Raw genomic sequence first — 16,265 nt, forward strand, 5'->3', positions numbered from 1 at the left:
TAATGTATTCATTAAATACTTGAAGTGAAAAATATAAAAACTGAATATGAAAAAAGACAGATATACTAAAATTTTAACCCACCAATGAAATGTAACATTTCAATGGAATCTGGTTCAAGTATCTACACAGACTTCAGAATTGTTGTCTGTAGTCAAATTTGGAGATGAACTACTTCCTTCTAACTTGAAAAGTTCAAACTATCAACTATGATATGAGTCCTATGAGCCCTACTTACTGCCTCAGTCTAAACAACATTTTCAGCTTCCCCTTTCTTCAGCTTTAAAACAAAACAATCAGTGTACTGGCTCTAATTTGGGGAGTGGTAGTACATAGATGTAGGCTTTGTGTTTTCAAATGCCTAAGGGATTAAGTCACGTTTAGCACACAAATCCTTGCTCTAAATTGATTAGTTTACCCTTGCAGTTAGAACAATCTCAATTTTATTTCCAAGTAAACTAGCTGGTGGAGAAAGGAGCTATTTAAAACACAGAAAAATTGCAAAATCCCAAAGTAAGGCTCTTTAAAAGATAACTAAATGAGATTAAAGTCTGGTATTAATCCTGTGATTTTCAGTTCTTCTCTACCAAGCACTTTGGTCCACTGTCAGTTAACAGAAATACTGCTCAATTACTAAAATTCTATTATCAGCTTTTTAAATCCAGAAAAAGAAACAAGCACTTTTGTTTTCGATCACTAGCCCCAGTCTGCTAATCAAATAAACCAGAGAGAACAGAATAAGACAAAGAAACCAACTTTTTAAAAAGTAGTACATTTTAAAAGAATACAGTTCAGAAAGCCTGACCAAGACTCTTTTGTTTCACTGACTATAGGGATACCTACTCTGTTCTTAGGAGTACAAGAAAACCAACAGCTCATCATAGACAGGATTTAGTTTCTTGTTGCTAACAGCAAATTAGTTCGCATTAAGTTACAAACCACTGTGGCTCACAAAGCGAGCCCTCAGAGAAACTCCTAACTAGTGACTCAGTCCTTCTTACAACTCGTCCTGCTCTGCAATCTTCATGCTGCGCTACACTTAGCTTGGATCTCTAAGGATATTTTCTTCGTCTTCGGAATCCTTCTCCGCCTTCATAACGCTTGAAAATTATCTTCCTTGCAGCGGCAGCATTTGATTAAGAGCAGCCCCAAATCAGGTACTGTAACTCCTCCTATTTGTTATTCTTTAGAAGCTGTCTCTCACTGCCTTCCCTTTTCGGGGACTCCACTGGAAAGCTTGAACAGCACTCTGCATCCTGCCGCCTCAACACTGCTGCACAGAGCAGCGTCTGTGCACAATAAAGCTGTCCACATCCGAATCATCCCGTAAACAGTGTGTAGACTGTCTCCCATTGGTCAGGATCTATTTTAGATTCCATAGGCCTTGACAGCTGAGTGATAGAGAAGAGCAGCTAAGAATATACTGTAAATGCATGCTTCTCCTCTGAGTAATAAAGTAAGGTCTGCGAGGGAAAAATGACTCAAATACATTGTAAAACATGTTTTTTATATCAAAGCAACTTGCGTGACATTACAACAATATTGTTAACAGACAAATTTGGTTATTCCCACAAAAAAACATTTTAAACCCATTTCAGTCTTAGGATCGTCTAAACAGAAGTTATAAAAACCTTGATAAACAGAATATAAAATTCTATTTTTGGCAAATAGAATCACACTTTAAGGAAACACACACACACAAACATTTTCAGATTTTTCTCCATTTTCCTTGTACCCCCCTCTCAGTCTTGTTCTGCATGCAACCAGGTTTCAGCTTACAACTGCTGCCAGTCTGTCTCCTAACACGTTAAATGAGAAGAGCAAGGCACTGCCAAGACATTAAATAGTCTGCATTATGATGAATACTTTTCAACAAATTTTAAATTTAACTCACTGCTCTTAATTTCCAAGTTTAGCACCCTGCCTGATATAGCAAGTAAATATTTTATGAGTGGAAAATCAAATTATCTGGATTCAGGGATTTTATAAAACAAATAAGATGATTAAATATTAAAGGAAGCAAATGCATATTAATCACTGAGCTAGACTGTAAATAAAACTCCACCTGGGGACAGAGTAAACAACCTCTCCACGTTCTCCTCCATGATGTTTTACCTGCTTGTACTACAACATCCCTTACATTATCAAGAACGGTGACAAATTTCCACAAGCTCCAGGGATTTTTTCTGTTCTAGTTCCCGCATTAGTACAAGAGTAATTTACACTTCCTCCAAAAAGTCAGATTTGGGAAAACCATTTCATGGGAATGAAAAACAGCCCAACACAACTGTTTATAGGAAGGAGGTAAGGGCTATATTACAGATCATGCCGCCAGCTAAACTGTTATGAATATCATCAAGAAATCCATTTCCTACTATGTAAAATATTAGGTACATATTCTAAGATATATAAGATCATATACCATAATGTATTATTTTCGAAACAACTTTTCCCCCCCCCAAATCACGTTAGACATCACGATGGATTCTTGACTCAACCCAGAGACTCTGCCCACTCCATTTCCCCCTTCTTCAGAGGAAATCTGGGTGGGATAGAACTCAGGCCCTGTCCTTTGGTTAACAAAGCAAGCACATTCTTTCTAGAAATAGGACAGCAAAGGCAAAGGAAATACAAAGAAAGGGGGAAATCTGCAAGGAGTAATAAAAGCCATATATGGAGCTGTCTCATGCTAATAACTAAGGCTCAGGAGACGGGATGTACGAAACCTCCTGTACTGTGGATATCCTGAACGTCCTGTTTCTCAGTCTCCATTTCCTACTCTCTCTCTCTCCTTCTCAGCTATTTCCCAAGAGCTCAAGGCAAATTCCCACCTCTGCTGTCCCCTGTGCCAATAAGGTTCTTCCCTTACCTTCATTCTAGTTCTTAAATATCACTTCCTCAGAGAACTTCTCAAATACTGTATCTACATCGCTAGCCCCATGCTACCCTTGTTGCTCTTTATCATTCTGCCCTGTTTCATCCATCTTCATAATACTTATCAGTATCTGCCAGTATATCATATGTTTACCCATTTATTAGCCTACTTCCTATTTCTGTATTTACTTCAAAAATAATCAAAATAATCAGGGGGACAGACTGAATTCAACAGCACATTGAAAGGATTATACACCATGACACCACATACACCAATGCAGGAGACACAGGTTCAATCCCTGGTCTGGGAAAATCCCACATGGCCATGGAGCAACTAAGCCTATATGCCACGACTATTGAGCCCACATTCTAGAGCCCGGGAGCCACACCTACTGTGCCTATGTGCCACAACTACTGAATCCTGCATGCCTGTGCTCCACAAGAGTAGCCATGGCAATGAGAAGCCCTTGCACTGCAACTAGAGAAAAGCCCATACAGCAATGAAGACCCAGCAAAGCCAAAAATAACTAAATCATAAAAAAAGAAGGAAATTATCTCAATATAATAATAGTTATATATGAAAAGCACATAGATATCATCATATCCAACGGTGAAACATTTCCTCTAAGATCAGGAACAAAATAAGGATGTTCACTCTCACTATTTTTATTCAACAAAATATTAGAAGTTCTACCCAGAACAATTAGACTAGAAAAGGAAATAAAAGGCATTCAAATTGGAAAGGGAGAAGTAAAATTATATCTGTTTGCAGATGATATGATGGTATATGTTGTTCTTTGTTGTTTAGTTGTTAAGTTATATCCAACTCTTTTGCAACCCCATGGATTGTAGACTGCCAGGCTCCTCTGTCCATGGGATTTCCCAGGAAAGAATACTGGAGTGGGTTGCCATTTCCTTCTCCAGGGGATCTTCCTGACCAAGAACTGAACCCATGTCTCCTGTGTTGGCAGGCAGATTCTTTATCACTGAGCCACCTGGGAACTTGATGTTATATGCAGAAGATCCTAGAAATTCCACAAGAATAAAAAATTTAGACCTAATCAATGAATTCAGCACAATTACAGGATATAAAAGCAACACACAACAATTAGCTTCTATATACACTAACAAAGAGTAATCCAGAATGAAACTAAGAAAACAATTCCACTTACAATAGCATCAAAAATAATATAATAATTAGGACTAAACTTAACCAATAAAGTGAAAGACTTGTATACCAAAAACTACAAAACATTGCTGAAAGAAATTAGAGAAGATACAAATAAATGGAAAGACAGTTCATGTCAGACTGGAAGATTTACTATCATTAATATCAATACTATTCAAAGCAATTCACAGATTCAATATAATCTCTATCAAAATTCCAAAGGCTTTTTTTTTTTTCCAGAAATAGAAAAATTCACCTTAAAATTCATATGGACTTTCAAGGGAACCCAAATAGCCAAATAATCTTGAAAAAGAAAAAAAGTTTGAGGTCTCACATGTTCTGATTTCAAAACATGTTACAAGGCTACAGTAATCAAAACAGTATGGTACTGTCATGAAAACAGATACATAGCTCATTGGGCTTCCCTGGTGGCTCAGATAGTAAAGAAACTGCCTGCAATGCGGGAGACCTGGGTTTGATCCCTGGGTTGGGAAGATCCCCTTGAGGAGGACATGGCAACCCACTCTAGTATTCTTGCCTGGAGAATCCCCATGGACAGAGGAGCCTGGTGGGCTACAGTCCATGGGATCGCAAAGAGTCAGACACAATTGAGCGACTAAGCACACACACAGCACAGATCAATGAAACAGAATAAAGAATCAGAAATAAACCCTAATATATAAGGTCAAATGATCTTCACCAGTTGATGGTGAAAGGACAGTCTCTTCAACAAATTCTGTTGAGAAAACTGGATATCCACGTGCAAAAGAATGAAGATGGACCCTTATCTTACACCATATAGAAAACTTAATTCAAAATGATTAAAGACTAAATTTAAAGACCTAAATTTAACATTCCTAATATAAAACTCCTAAAAGTAAATACAGGGAAAAGCTTTATGACTTTGGATTTAACAGTAATTTCTTATATATGACAACAAAAGCATAGGCAACAAAAGCAAAACTGGAACTACAACTTAAAAACTCCTGTATGAAAGACAAAGAATGAGAAAATATTTCCAAATCATGTATCTGTTAAACAGTTAATAAGGAGACTATATAAAGAAATGTAACTCAACTATAAAGAAACAAATAACCCAATTAAAAATCGGCAGAGGACTTAAACAGACCTTTCTCCAAAGATGATATATGAATGACCAACAAGCATATAAAAAGATGTTAAACATTATTGAATTAGAAATACAAATCAAATCATAATAAGATATCACTTCACACCCATTGGGATGGCTACTATTAAAAAATTAGAAAGTGGTAAGTGCTGCTAAGGATGTGGAGAAATCTGAACCCTTCCCATAGATGGTGGAGAAATTTGAACCCTTCCCACAGTTGGTGGGAATGAACATCACGCAACCACTACAGAAAACAAGATGAAGATTCCTCAAAAAATTAAAAATAGAACTACCATACAATAAACTAATCCTTGTTCTGGGTATATATCTGAATGGATTGAAAGCAGAGTCTCAAAGAGGTATCTGCACGCCCATGTTCACTGCAGCATTATTCACAATAGCCAAGAGGTGGAAGCAACACAAATGTCCATTGATGGATGAACTGATAAACAAAATATGGTATATACATGCAATGGAATAGGAATCAGGCATAAAAAGGAAGGAAATTCTTCACATGTTACACCACAGATGAATCTTGACATTATGCTAAGTGAAATAAACTTCAGCCCTCTAAAGACAAATACTCTATGATTCCAATTATGAGGTATCCAAAGTGGTCAAATTCAGAGAAACAAAACATACAATGGATTTCGGGAAAGAGGGAAATGGGGAGTTGTCATTTAATGGATATATTTTAGCATTTCAGATTTATAAGATGAAAATTTTCTGATGATAATTTGCACAACAGTGTGAATATACTTAACACTACTGAAATGTTCACTTAAAAATGGTTAAGATGGTAAACTGTCTGTGCTTTTTACCACAATTAAAAATAAAAGAAATGCAATCTCACAATATCATTAGCATGATTTACATTAAAAAACTTTTAAAAACAAAATTAAGAGGGTGAAGATACAGCTGAAATGCGATTGACCACAGGTCAGTAATTGTTACAGTTGAGTCACAGGTTCACCAGGGGCTCTCTACGCTAAACTACTCTCTCAGTTTCTGTTTGATGCATTTTTGACACTCGGTCCAATAAATTTGGTTGAGGTATAAATTTTTCAACTATATTACATGCCTCTTACCAAGACCCTTCACTGATTCACTAATTTGGCAGGAAACACAGTATATCTTTTCCACTCAGTCCTCTCTGGATTAAAATGAAGCCATTTTCATTCACAGCCATATACTTACAAGATGAGTCCTGTGCTACTGAATGAAAGCATTCTGAAAAGAAGCAGTTTTTTTTTTTTTTTAAAGCATTGTTTACCACATATTATAATAAACATGTTTCTGTACTTCAGTACTGTACTGTTTGAAAAGAAGCTATTCATTAAACTCAGAAAGTACCAGGCCAACACATCTATGGTAAAAATCAAAATACAGTTGTTTCCAGAGAATAAATAAAACATTCTAACACAAAGTATTCTAGGTAGACCGAAATAGATGATACCTTTAAACACTAAATCACCACAAAGAAAATCACTTAAAAGTTTCGACAGTGATTTCCTCATATTAGCAACAACTGCAAATTCATAACTTTTCAGAAATTAAATGAAATTTTAAAGATGTTTAAGTAATACATCTCTAATGTAAAAAACCTGTAATACATTTAACTTTACATATAAAAATAAAAATTCCACCACACAAAAAAATTACTAAAAATTTTGTATACTAACCTCTAATTTCTTCTCTGTTAAAAGATCTAGTCAAGATTTTTAAACATAAATGAGTCCAACAATTGCTTCATTTATTCAATATTTAGGATAGAAGGTCTCTTGAGAAGAACTTTATAGAAGCAAATAAGCAAGTAGACTTTAAAATATATGCAAATTCATATAAAGTATATATTTAAGGGGTAGACTCAATAGATCACAGGTAATATTATTTAAACACCACTTTCAGCCTAAAGGCCATTTTAGATGCATTATCCAAAAGAGAAACATACACAAAACTTCCACAGATTACCACAAAACTTTCATAGAAAACTGCTTAAAACCAAGAAAAGTTATGCTAAACAAAAGTACCTAATTCACGGTTGTTCATCATTTTAGTGTCGCAGACCCCTTCAAGAATCAGATGAAAGGAATGGATGCTCTTTTTAAAAGTATATATAAGCACATAATCAAAATAATTGACATTTATTTTTGGAGGGTCACTGATCTCTCTACAAAGATGGAATCCATGAACTCCAAGTCAAACACTACTAACACAGATAAGGAGAAGCAGCAAAGGAGTTTTGTCTTTCATATGATGTTTCTAAACTATTGAATAACTGTCAGAAGACGGGATAACTTATTTTGGTCAGTAAAAATTTACCGAGCATTATGTGTAAAGAGATATATTTAAATACTCGACTCAGGATTTAAATATGCATTATCATTTGGTACATGCTATGCCACAAGTCAGGTGCAGGATATAAAATAGGGAACAAAACATACATGAGACCTGGCCTCAGGCAATTCACAGGAATAAAACCCAGTTATTTTCTTCAATTGCTCTCACAATATGAAAAAGACAGATACATATGTAAACACGCAAATAATCATAATACACTGCTATCTATCTATGTTCTATGCTCAGTTGTGTCTGACTCTTTGTGACCCCATGCACTGTTGCCCGCCAGGTTCCTCTGTCTATGGGATTCTCCCAGCAAGAATACTGGAATGGGGTGTTTATACACAGCTGTAATACTACATTAATTACATGGAAGGTATAGAAGTAATTCAAAAGATAGAAAATCAGAAAAAAAAATTATAGAAATAAAAGTAGATAGTTTAGTAAACTATCTACTAAAACATGAGTAGGGAGACAAGATCAGAGGCTGAACTCAGGATCTACCAAGATGGCCAGGCTGCCCCACAAGATTATCAAGGAAGCTCTGCATCTGCTGGCAGAACCAGTTCCTGGCATAAAGCGGAACCAGACGAAAGCAATGCCTGTTATTTTCATGTAGTTGCTGCTGGCCCACAGGATTCCCCCTTTGAGGGAGGGACTTTTATACTTGAACTATTCCTTCCAGAAGAATACCCAATGACAGCCCCTGCTGCTGCTGCTGCTGCTGCTGCTGCTAAGTCACTTCAGTCATGTCCGACTCTGTGTGACCCCACTGACGGCAGCCCACCAGGCTCCCCCGTCCCTAGGATTCTCCAGGCAAGAACACTGGAGTGGGTTGCCATTTCCTTCTCCAATGTGTGAAAGTGAAGTCGCTCAGTCGTGTCCGACCCTTAGCGACCCCACGGACTGCAGCCTACCAGGCTCCTCCATCCATGGGATGACCTACAGTATGTCTTATAACCAAAATTTATCATCCTAATGTAGACAAGCTGGGAAGAATATGTTTAGATATTTTGAATAAGTGGTCCCCAGCACTGCAGATATGAACAGTTCTGCCATGGAGCCTGGCTTTATTAAGTGCTTCCAAACCAGATAATCCATTAGCAAACAATATAAGAGCAGTGGAAGGCCAACGAAGCCCAAGCCACAGAAGCAGCTAGAGCATGGACTAGGCTATATGCCATGAATAATATTTACATTGATCTGATCATCAAGTCTGCATGACTTCTGTTCTGCCAAGACTTCTTCCTTTTCTGTTTGCATTTAATGGACACAGTCTTAAAAACATTACAGAATAAAAGCCTAGACAGCTTCAGTCCTTTGGTGATTAAATACACATTAGCAAGTCTATATCTTGCCCTGATTCACTGCTGCAAAGCCTGAGCAGAGCATACAAGTATTATCTGGATGTTGCGAAACATTCAAAAGCAGTGACCCCTCTCTACTTGTATTCATTTCCCCCATCACGGTTTAAATAGAAAGCACTGTGAATAAAGGTGGTTGTCAGGGTTAGCAGCAGGGGTGGGGGTGTTATACTTTATTTTTTTGGTGGGGGAGAAGGTAGTTTTAGTTTATGAGTTCCTTTCTCCCGTCTTATGGTGATCTAACTGCATTGGGTAAAAACAGCTAACCAGTTTTTTAGAATATGCTCTCCAGCCAAGTCTAACTTTATTTAGACACTGTAGATGGACAAGTGCTATCGTTTGAACTAAAATGGAAACATTAAACAAATATCACAGCCCTTATTAGTAACACTGTGACCCTCCTGTCAAGTGTAGAATTCTCCCTTCAAGAAAAACCTTGTAATCATTTTGTGTGGCTTGTCTGGAAACTTTTGTAAATCTTATGTTTTAGTAAAATATTTTGTTATTCTCAAAAAATAAAAAAAAAATTTAAAAAGATGAGTAGAAAAATCACCAGGTTTGAATAACACAAATTAGGAAACTAAACACAGCTTGTAGACAAAGCACTTCATCATATTGTAATTAAAAAATCTGTTCACATATGACTGCCATATACACATCTGCAACCCAGGCTTCTCTAAGCTTCAGGCCCACATATTCAAATATCTTCTTGACAATTCCTCTGCAGTGTCTTAAAAGTACCTCCATGTTTCAAACTATAAACATGTTCCTCCTCCTGAAACTTGATCTTACTCCAACTTTCACTAATACAATAAATGATACTATCATCCATCTAGTTGTACAGGACAGAAATATAGAGATGAGTCTTGACACCTGACCCTCCTTGTTCCCCTGGCACCAAATCTCAGAGACTTTACCTCCCCATTATTCAAATCCAACCGCTCATCTCCACGTCTATCAACATCACCCTACTTTCAGGTTAGCACCATCCTTCACCAGGATTACTGCATTAATTCCCTAAACAGTGTCCAGATTCATTCCAGCCCTTCCCTTGTATTCTCCACACTGTAGCCAAAGTGATTTTCAGAATGCAAACCAAATCACACCACCACCACTCCCTTTCAAACACCCTCTGTCACCTCATTTAAAATCTTTCAGTAGTCTCCTATTCTTGGAGGAGAAAAACAAACTCTTTCATTATGTCTTGTTGTTCAGTTGCTTAGTCATGTCCGACTCTGCAATCTCATGAACTGTAGCACACCAGGCTATGCTCATGAAGTCTACAAATCCCTGAATAGTGTTATCCCCACTACCTCCTTCAGCCTCCTCATATTGAAATGCTAACTGATTCTCATATTATATACGCAGAAACTGAGTCACTGGGAGATTATGGGATTTTGTATAAGGCAATTGCAGTTAGCTGCAGAATGATTAGAGAATTCGTTAGACTTGTTCAGTGGTTTCTACTAATTAAGAAATTTCAGCTTCTCAAATCATCTGAAAATTTTTACATCTTTGATGTAAAAATGTATCTTTAAAAAATTTAAGCCTCAGAAAATTAGATGTCCTTTACATCAAAAAAATAAAAACTTCCATATTGCATATGCAAACTTTAATGAAGCACCTAATAAGTCCATTCTAACGGAGAAGGCAATGGCAAGCCACTCCAGTACTCTTGCCTAGAAAATCTCATGGACGGAGGAGCCTGGTAGGCTGCAGTCCATGGGGTCGCTACAAGTCAGACATGACTGAGCGACTTCACTTTCACTTTTCACTTTCACACATTGGAGAAGGAAATGGCAACCCACTCCAGTGTTCTTGCCTGGAGAATCCCAGGGACGGGGGAGCCTGGTGGGCTTCCGTCTGTGGGGTCACACAGAGTCGGACACGACTGAAGTGACTTAGCAGTAGCAGTAGCAGTAAAGGAGATCAATCCTGGGTGTTCATTGGAAGGACTGATGCTAAAGCTGAAACTCCAATACTTTGGCCACCTCATGCGACGAGTTGACTCACTGGAAAAGACTCTGATGCTGGGAGGGATTGCGGGCAGGAGGAGAAGGGGACGACAGAGAATGTGATGGCTGGATGGCATCACCGACTCGATGGACATGAGTTTGAGTGAACTCCAGGAGTTGGTGATGGACAGGGAGGCCTTGCGTGCTGTGATTCATGGGGTCGCAAAGAGTCGGACACGACTGAGCGACTGAACTGAACTGAACTGAATATATGTCAGGAATGGCACCAGAGATATAGAAGTGAATAAGACAGCCAAAATCTCTCTTTTTTAAACCACTTTATTAAAGTAGAATTGACATATAAAAAACAGTACATATTTAAAGTACATAACTCAATGTGTTTAAGGCTTCCACAGTACCCTACAATTATCACCATTCTCGTTACTAAACCCAAGACAAGCCCTGCCACAACTGAAAATGGAGCAAACAGCAGAAAGCAAAGCTCATGAAGCATAAACATTCCTTGAAGATTAGGCTGCACAATTAAGAACTGTTCTACAGTTCACTGGATTGATGATAGTTAGAAATATTTCCCCCATTCCATTTAATCCAAAGGTTATTTACTCTTCTTTCTTATATAACAGCAAGTTAGAGCTTATATAACAGAAAAAGAAAAAAAAAAACAAAAGTTAAAACAAGAAAACAAAAGCTGTGCATCCAGTATCTTTCTCCTAGATTCCAGGCTCTCTTGTCTTTCTGATTTTTCCTTTTCCTTATTTAATTAGGCCCCATTTTATCTACTCAAGTCTTCCACTATGTGATCTGAAAGCACTATTTAGTCAGGACTCAATGGAACAATTAGAGGAAGGGGAAAATTTATCCTGTCAACCATTTTTCTGACCAAGACATTAACAGGCTAAATCCTTCTTTACTGAATTTCTCTACATAAAAATGTCAAGAAAAAACAACAACAATAATTATTATTATTACTTAAATAACAAATCTAACATCTTAAATACTGAAGGTGCTATAAAATTTTTAAAATAAATAAATAACTTTAAACAAACTACAGTCTGAAAGACTCAACACTGCCTTGATAAGATTTCCTGACTACTCGATTTGATTCTATTCTAGTCTGTCATATAAATACCAGACTGTCTACCACTAACTATTGCAGGTATTTGCTCCTTTATTAGAGCTGTCTAGAGGCCCAAAAGAGGTTGTTTAAAATAGATAGGAAATTGCCTCTCCAATTTTAATAAGTATCATTTGTTTCATAATATTACGTATTTCACCTTTCCTGTTTTATTTTAATATTCTTCTGGTAACAGAAGAAGCATCAAATTCTAAAGTAAATATATACATAGATCTTAAACACAACAAATGATAAATGTGTATCATACAAGAATAGAGCTCTTAGGCTGGATATATAAGATCTTATTTAAGATCCCCTTTAAAATGCTAAGCAATTGGTTATTTGGGAGAAAAATTTCTCCCGAGAAAAATTTCTCCCAAGAAAATTTTAGAGAAAAATGTATTCAAATTAGTTCTTTAAACATCTAAGTGTCATGAGTGAATTTTTTTCAGTATAAAGGTAAAAACCAAGAAGGGTCTATTATGCCTCCTACCCGACCTTACACACACCAATGAACACAGTAATACTTCTGGTGAGTTTCAACAAACATTTCTGCTAATGTCTGAAAACAGGACAGATTTAGGAAACATTCTATGTTTATTCTTGACAAAGTAAAAAGCAAAACAGATACACTTATAAAAGAGCCTCTGATGGTATTTGACTACAGTGAAAAATAAGAGATATTTTTGTTTCTTTGGTTTTCTATTTATTCTTGGCTTTGCAGAGAAACAGCTAAATAAAAATGTTTGCTAGAACTAAAAAGACCCTTCGAGAATTAAACTGATAATAAATCTTACCCTACTAGTCAGTATTTTTAAAACTGAAAGTTGGAAATACAAAGATATGTAGACAGAGGGTCAGAAGAAAATATATGTTTTTACAAACACATTAAAAGTTAACTGCTTTTCTTTTTAGTTATGAAAAAGATAACAATTCTACACGTATGCCTAACTCTTCCTGCACATTTTACACAGGATTTGCTCCCAATGAATCTTAATATGTTTCTCCTCATTAAAAATACATGACCAAATTAATAATGAGGTAGAATGAATACTCTCATGATATTTAAGTACACAATAATAAAACACAGCATTTAAAATAAAGATTCAATTTCAAAATTCTTTAAGAAATACTTCTAAGTGCTTTATATACATAATTGTTACACTATAAGAAAAACTCTCTAAGTCACATTGTTATTTCTACTTTCCAAACAAGGCATAAAGAAACTAAGCAACTGATGGTGTTAGATTGGGTAGCTACTATTAACTCCCTCCTCTCCTGTAAACCCATCCTTTGCAATATGACTTTGCCATGATTCTAATCAAAAGATGACATTTATTTCCTCATCCCTTAAATCTGGGCTGGACTTGACAAGTTGAACTGTGGCAGAAGTGATCTTGTAGAACTTTGAATCGAAGTCTCCCCTCTGGGGCTGCTGCTGACACAGTGTAAGCAAGCTAGCCTCCTTAGAGCATGAGAGATCTTATGAGAGAAAAAACTGCCAGACACATTAACGTGGCCAACTTAGACCACCCAGCCTTAGAGGCACTACCAGATGACTTGGCAGCCACATCAGGAATCCCAGACAAGACCAGTGGAACCACCAAGCAGCAGAACCCAGCCCAAATTGCTGACCTATGGAGTCAGCAGCAAGTAAAATAGCTGTTGTTTGAAACCACTACATTTAAACCAAGGACTGTCTGAATCCAGGGCCTAGACTCTCTCTACAATTGATTATTTGGTTGGGAAACAAATGCATCTTGTAGTCTGATTCAGCTTTACAGATAAAGGAACAAATTAAAAAATAGCTTACTTTTTTTTTTAATCCATTATCTAAAAAAAGGAGGATATACCTTTTTACCATCTTAAAAGAAGGAAAATAGATACAAACAATGAATTCTGCAATTGTAATAATATGAAGCTGACCAAGTTTTGTACAAAAATTACTTTCTCTTCATTCCCAAAGATACACAAGTGTTCATTTTAACACTAACAGCATTCATATATATTTTATCCATAAAAAATGAATTCAGCAAGTGAGCTAAGAGAAAATTTGAATGTCTATGAAATGAAAAGTTAAGAAATTATTAAATTTTATGAAACCAGTAAAATCTGTGGCTTTCAACAGCAAAACATTGCTACTGTAATGTTTAATACGTATACATTCATACTTGAATACAAATACTGAACTAGGAATGAACCATAACAGAGCAAGAACCACAAGCAGCATTTCTATGTATTCTTTAAGCATTGGCAAGCACTTTCTATAAAGGGTTGCTGCTGCTGCTGCTGCTGCTGCTAAATTGCTTCAGTCGTGTCCGACTCTGTGCGACCCCATAGATGGCAGCCCACCAGGCTCCCCCTGTCCCTGGGATTCTCCAGGCAAGAACACCAGAGTGGGTTGCCATTTCCTTCTCCCTATAAAGGGTTAGATGGTAAGTATTTCAGGATTTGCAAGCCATGCAGTTTCTGTTGTAACTATTCAACTCTGTCACTGTAGAATGAAAACAGCCACAGACAATATACAAAAAATAAGCACTGCTGTTACAATAAAACTTTATTTATAAAAAACAAGCAGTGGGCCACAGTTGCCAACCTCTGTTTTAGATGCTCAAACATCTTCAGCCAAAATACATCTAGTTTATTAGTTGCGATCAAACTAATTTGTTTGTTGCCTTATCATGAGATCTATTAGAAAGTACTTTCTGTATTCACATTCCACTCTCTTCAAAACAGCACATGAGTCTAGATGTTGCTATGAAGGTATTTTGTAGATGTAATTAACATCTGAAATCAGTTGACCTGAGGTAAAGGAGATAACCCTTGATAATGTGGGGTAGGGCCTCATCCAATCACTTGAAAACCTAAAGAGCAAAATCTGAAAATTTTCAGAGAATAAGCAATCCTGCCTCATGGCTGTAATACAGAAGTCCTGCCTGAGTTCCCAGCCTGCTGGCCTGCCTTACAAATCAGAATTTTTCAGTCCCATATTCACGTAGGCCCGTCTAGTCAAGGCTATGGTTTTTCCCGTGGTCATGTATGGATGTGAGAGTTGGACTGTGAAGAAAGCTGATCGCCGAAGAATTGATGCTTTTGAACTGTGGTGTTGGAGAAGACTCTTGAGAGTCCCTTGTACCGCAAGGAGATCCAACCAGTCCATTCTAAGGGAGATCGATCCTGGGTGTTCACTGGAGGGACTGATGCTGAAGCTGAAACTGCAATACTTTGGCCACCTCATGCGACGAGTTGACTCACTGGAAAAGACTCTGATGCTGGGAAAGGTTGGGGGCAGGAGAAGAAGGGGACGACCAAGAATGAGATGGCTGGATGGCATCACTGACTCTGTGGACATGAGTTTGAGTGAACTCCGGGAGTTAGTGATGGACAGGGAGGCCTGGCGTGCTGTGATTCATGGGGTCGCGGAGAGTCGGACACGACTGAGCGACTGAACTGAACTGAACTGAATTCTTTAAAGTAAATAAGTATCTCTCTCTTAGATACAGATATCTTTGAGATAGAGATATATAGATATCTTCTATTTCTCTGGAGAACCCTACCTGATACAATAATGGGGTTTTCCTGGTGGCTCAGTGGTAAAGAACCCACCTGCAATGCAGGAGACCTGGATATGATCCCTGGGTTGAGAAGATCCCCGGGAGAAGGGAATAGCTACCCACTCCAGTATTCTTACCTGGGGAATCCTCTGGACAGAAGAGCCTGGATGGCTACAGTCCATGGGTCGCAAAGAGTTGAACATGACTGAGCAACTAACACTTTACTTTTACATACTCCCACTTTAGATGCCAATCACAATTCCAGTCTTTTCACTGAGTTGTCTAATATTTTATACCTAACATTTTTGTTTACCACTACATTATGTGGTTTGCCCTTACAGTTTCCTTGCTCTTGCCCACCCCCCGCCCCCCGGCCTCCATGCTTACATCACATATTTTTATTATTTTTGGTGGTCCTGATATTGAAGGTAGCACCCTATTTCTGATTCCAGTTCCTGCAGTGTTCATTTTGTTGCAATAATTACCTCTGACTTTCAGTGGTTTCTCAAAATAACAAACTTGTATGTCCTATTAACATTATGTTGTAGACTGTGGGTCAGTTCTGTAGAAATAGCCTGAGATGCCCCTCCAGAACCACGGCTGAAAGAACAACCCTTATAGGAAGGGCATTCTCTTGATAAAGTATTGAAACAAGAAGGCTGGCCCAAATTTGGCCAAAGCATATGACATGCTGCTGCTGCTGCTAAGTCGCTTCAGTCGTGTCCGACTCTGTGCGACCCCATAGACG

The 16,265-nt window shown here is 37.5% G+C and overlaps 1 protein-coding gene across 3 annotated transcripts in view; it reads right to left on the bottom strand.

Annotated features, from left to right (window-relative positions):
• The window catches only part of UACA (uveal autoantigen with coiled-coil domains and ankyrin repeats), an 87,645-nt gene that overhangs the window by 41,500 nt on the left and 29,880 nt on the right, over positions 1 to 16,265 (bottom strand). The window contains exon 1 of one of the 3 annotated variants that reach the window (XM_055437313.2): positions 842 to 3,499. The exons of 1 other annotated variant lie outside the window; for it this stretch is intronic. In XM_055437313.2, coding sequence (XP_055293288.2) covers positions 842 to 880 — 39 coding nt within the window. In that variant the 5' untranslated portion in view covers positions 881 to 3,499. Of the gene's footprint in view, positions 1 to 82; positions 788 to 841; positions 3,500 to 16,265 lie in introns of those variants that run through there. One more of the 3 variants, XM_055437314.2, reaches the window with a different exon arrangement.

The sequence above is a fragment of the Moschus berezovskii genome, chromosome 9, assembly GCF_049115385.1.
Source record: "Moschus berezovskii isolate FMDL1 chromosome 9, NW_MosBer_1.0, whole genome shotgun sequence".
Taxonomy (NCBI): Eukaryota; Metazoa; Chordata; class Mammalia; order Artiodactyla; family Moschidae; genus Moschus; species Moschus berezovskii.